The 1,989-nt window shown below is 64.9% G+C and overlaps 1 protein-coding gene across 1 annotated transcript; it reads right to left on the bottom strand.

Annotated features, from left to right (window-relative positions):
• Positions 1 to 289: 289 nt before the first annotated feature.
• UBTD1 (ubiquitin domain containing 1) lies at positions 290 to 1,098 on the bottom strand. Its single transcript, XM_010074444.1, is given in 3 exon segments — positions 290 to 660; positions 889 to 933; positions 936 to 1,098. Coding segments are annotated over 3 exon segments (534 nt in total). The 5' UTR covers positions 1,054 to 1,098.
• Between the last annotated feature and the right edge of the window lie 891 nt (positions 1,099 to 1,989).

Genomic DNA, 1,989 nt, shown 5'->3' with positions numbered 1-1,989 from the left:
CCCAGCAGGTCATCGCCTCTCCCCAGTGGCACAGCCTGGCAGCGGTGCCCTGGCCATGCCAACCTGCACAGAGACATTTGGTCTCAAACCTCCTGCAGCAAACACGGTGTGTGGCCGTGTCCCCAGCCGAGAGGGGCCATTGTGCCAGCACAGCCCCATGCAGCCCTTCCTGGGGGGGGAGCAGCAGCTGTCCCCGCTCTGGAAGGGCCTGGACACCGCACAGGACATCCCTGGAGGTGCCCCTCTGCCCTCCGGCCCCCAGCCCTCCCCCGGCAGCCAGTGGCGGGGCTCAGTTCCTGGGTGGCAGGGGCTGGTTGACAATCACTTGCACAACAAAATCCTTCTGGATCTTGGTCTCCTGCAGGCGCGTGCGGTCGGTGAGCAGCTTGCCCGAGAAGAACCAGCGCTGCCAGGCCAGGTCAATGCCCTCCTGCGCCTGCAGCTGCTTCTTCAGCTGCCCGATGGTGTCACCCATGCTGGCGCTGAGCCGCAGGGCCTTGCCGGGGGAGAGCCGCACCTTGAGGGCAACCTCTCGTCGGGTTTTTTTTTCCGCTGGCTTCTCCTCGCTCCGCGCCAGGATCAGGTTGACAGGAGGTGCCAGGCAGTAAACAGGCAGCTGGTACCGGTTGCCCAGCTCATCGTAGCACTCTGTCAGGGACCCTGGGGACAGCAGGGTGAGATGCTGCGGGTGGGCATCCCCACAGACCCCCCCAAATTTGGATGGGGCCACCCCCAGCATTGGGCAGAGCCCATCTTGCCTCCCTTGCCTGGGTTGAACTGTGTGGATGGCAGCCTGGAACCTCTCTCCTCTCCAACCTGGGACCCTGATACACTCGGATGTGGAGCACCCATCACCACCCCACCCGCACCCCCGGTGCCATCCCTCACCGTGTGGCAGGGTGATGTTTGCTCCATCGAGGATGGCCTGGGCTCGTTGGCCTCCACGGCGTAGGCAGCTGCCTTCAGGGCATCCCAGATCTCCTTGCGGCCCTCGAAGGCAGGCGCCGTGTCCCAAAACTCATCTCGCTTGCTGCGTAGCTGCCCGTCCGTCATGGGGTAGTCGCTCTTCCACTTGGGACGCTCCTTCTTCAGGGGCTCATTGCGGCCTGGGGAGGGGGGGATGCTCAGCCAAGAGAAGGGACTCCCCCTTGGGCCCCAAGCCCCCCACCTCCTGGTCCCCATGGGCTCCTGGGGACCCCTTGCACCCTGCACAACAGTGTCTGAGGGACTGGACTGCCGTGCCCAGTGCAGGGCAGTCCCCAACGCAGCCAGGGGGGAGCTCGGCTAAAGCTAGCCCTCTCCAAGGCCTCACCGGCCCCATAGCAGCTGCCCCCCCATGCGACATCCTTTGCCCACAGGAGGGACATGGGCTCTTGTCCCCCAGCCCCTGCCCCGCAAGGTGGCCACGGGGCATCGGGGCCCTCTGAGGCAGAGCAGTATTTATAGCTTGGGGAATTAGCCAGGAAATAAGCCGATGAGTCAGAGCGGGAAGGGGATTAGGGAGGCTGAGCAGCAGCCCTGGCAGGGCCGGGCAAGACTTCTCCATCCTCTCTGCCTTTTTTGGGTACCAGCTCTGGGCAAGACAGCATGGACACAGCATCCAGGGCATCGGGGGGCAGAGGGCATCACTGGGGTGGGGGCTGCCAGCCTGCAGCAGCCCCAGCAATGGGCTGAACTGAGCAGGGTCTCCACGAAACAGCCCCTAACCATGTCCCCAGGGACCCCCAGCAGCCAGCACTGCACAGGGGTCTGGGCCACCCCCATGTCAGCCCCACCCTCCCTACACCAGGCCGTGGCCCCACAGGAACGGCCCCGTCCCGCTGGCCCTACGGCTGGGCCAGAAGCATAGGGCAGGAAGGACCTGTTGTCACTTCCAGCTGAGCTGGGGACAATGAGTGACAACAGCTCCTTCCTGTCTCCCCCTGCCTCCCTGGAACGGTCAGCCGGCACCCTTCCTGCAGGGACAGGATATGGGGGATGTGGAGCCCC

Source organism: Pterocles gutturalis, unplaced genomic scaffold (genome assembly GCF_000699245.1).
Source record: "Pterocles gutturalis isolate BGI_N339 unplaced genomic scaffold, ASM69924v1 scaffold20997, whole genome shotgun sequence".
Lineage (NCBI taxonomy): Eukaryota > Metazoa > Chordata > Aves > Pterocliformes > Pteroclidae > Pterocles > Pterocles gutturalis.
Note: the sequence above shows the minus strand (reverse complement) of the source record. Positions and strands in the feature narration are given on the sequence as shown.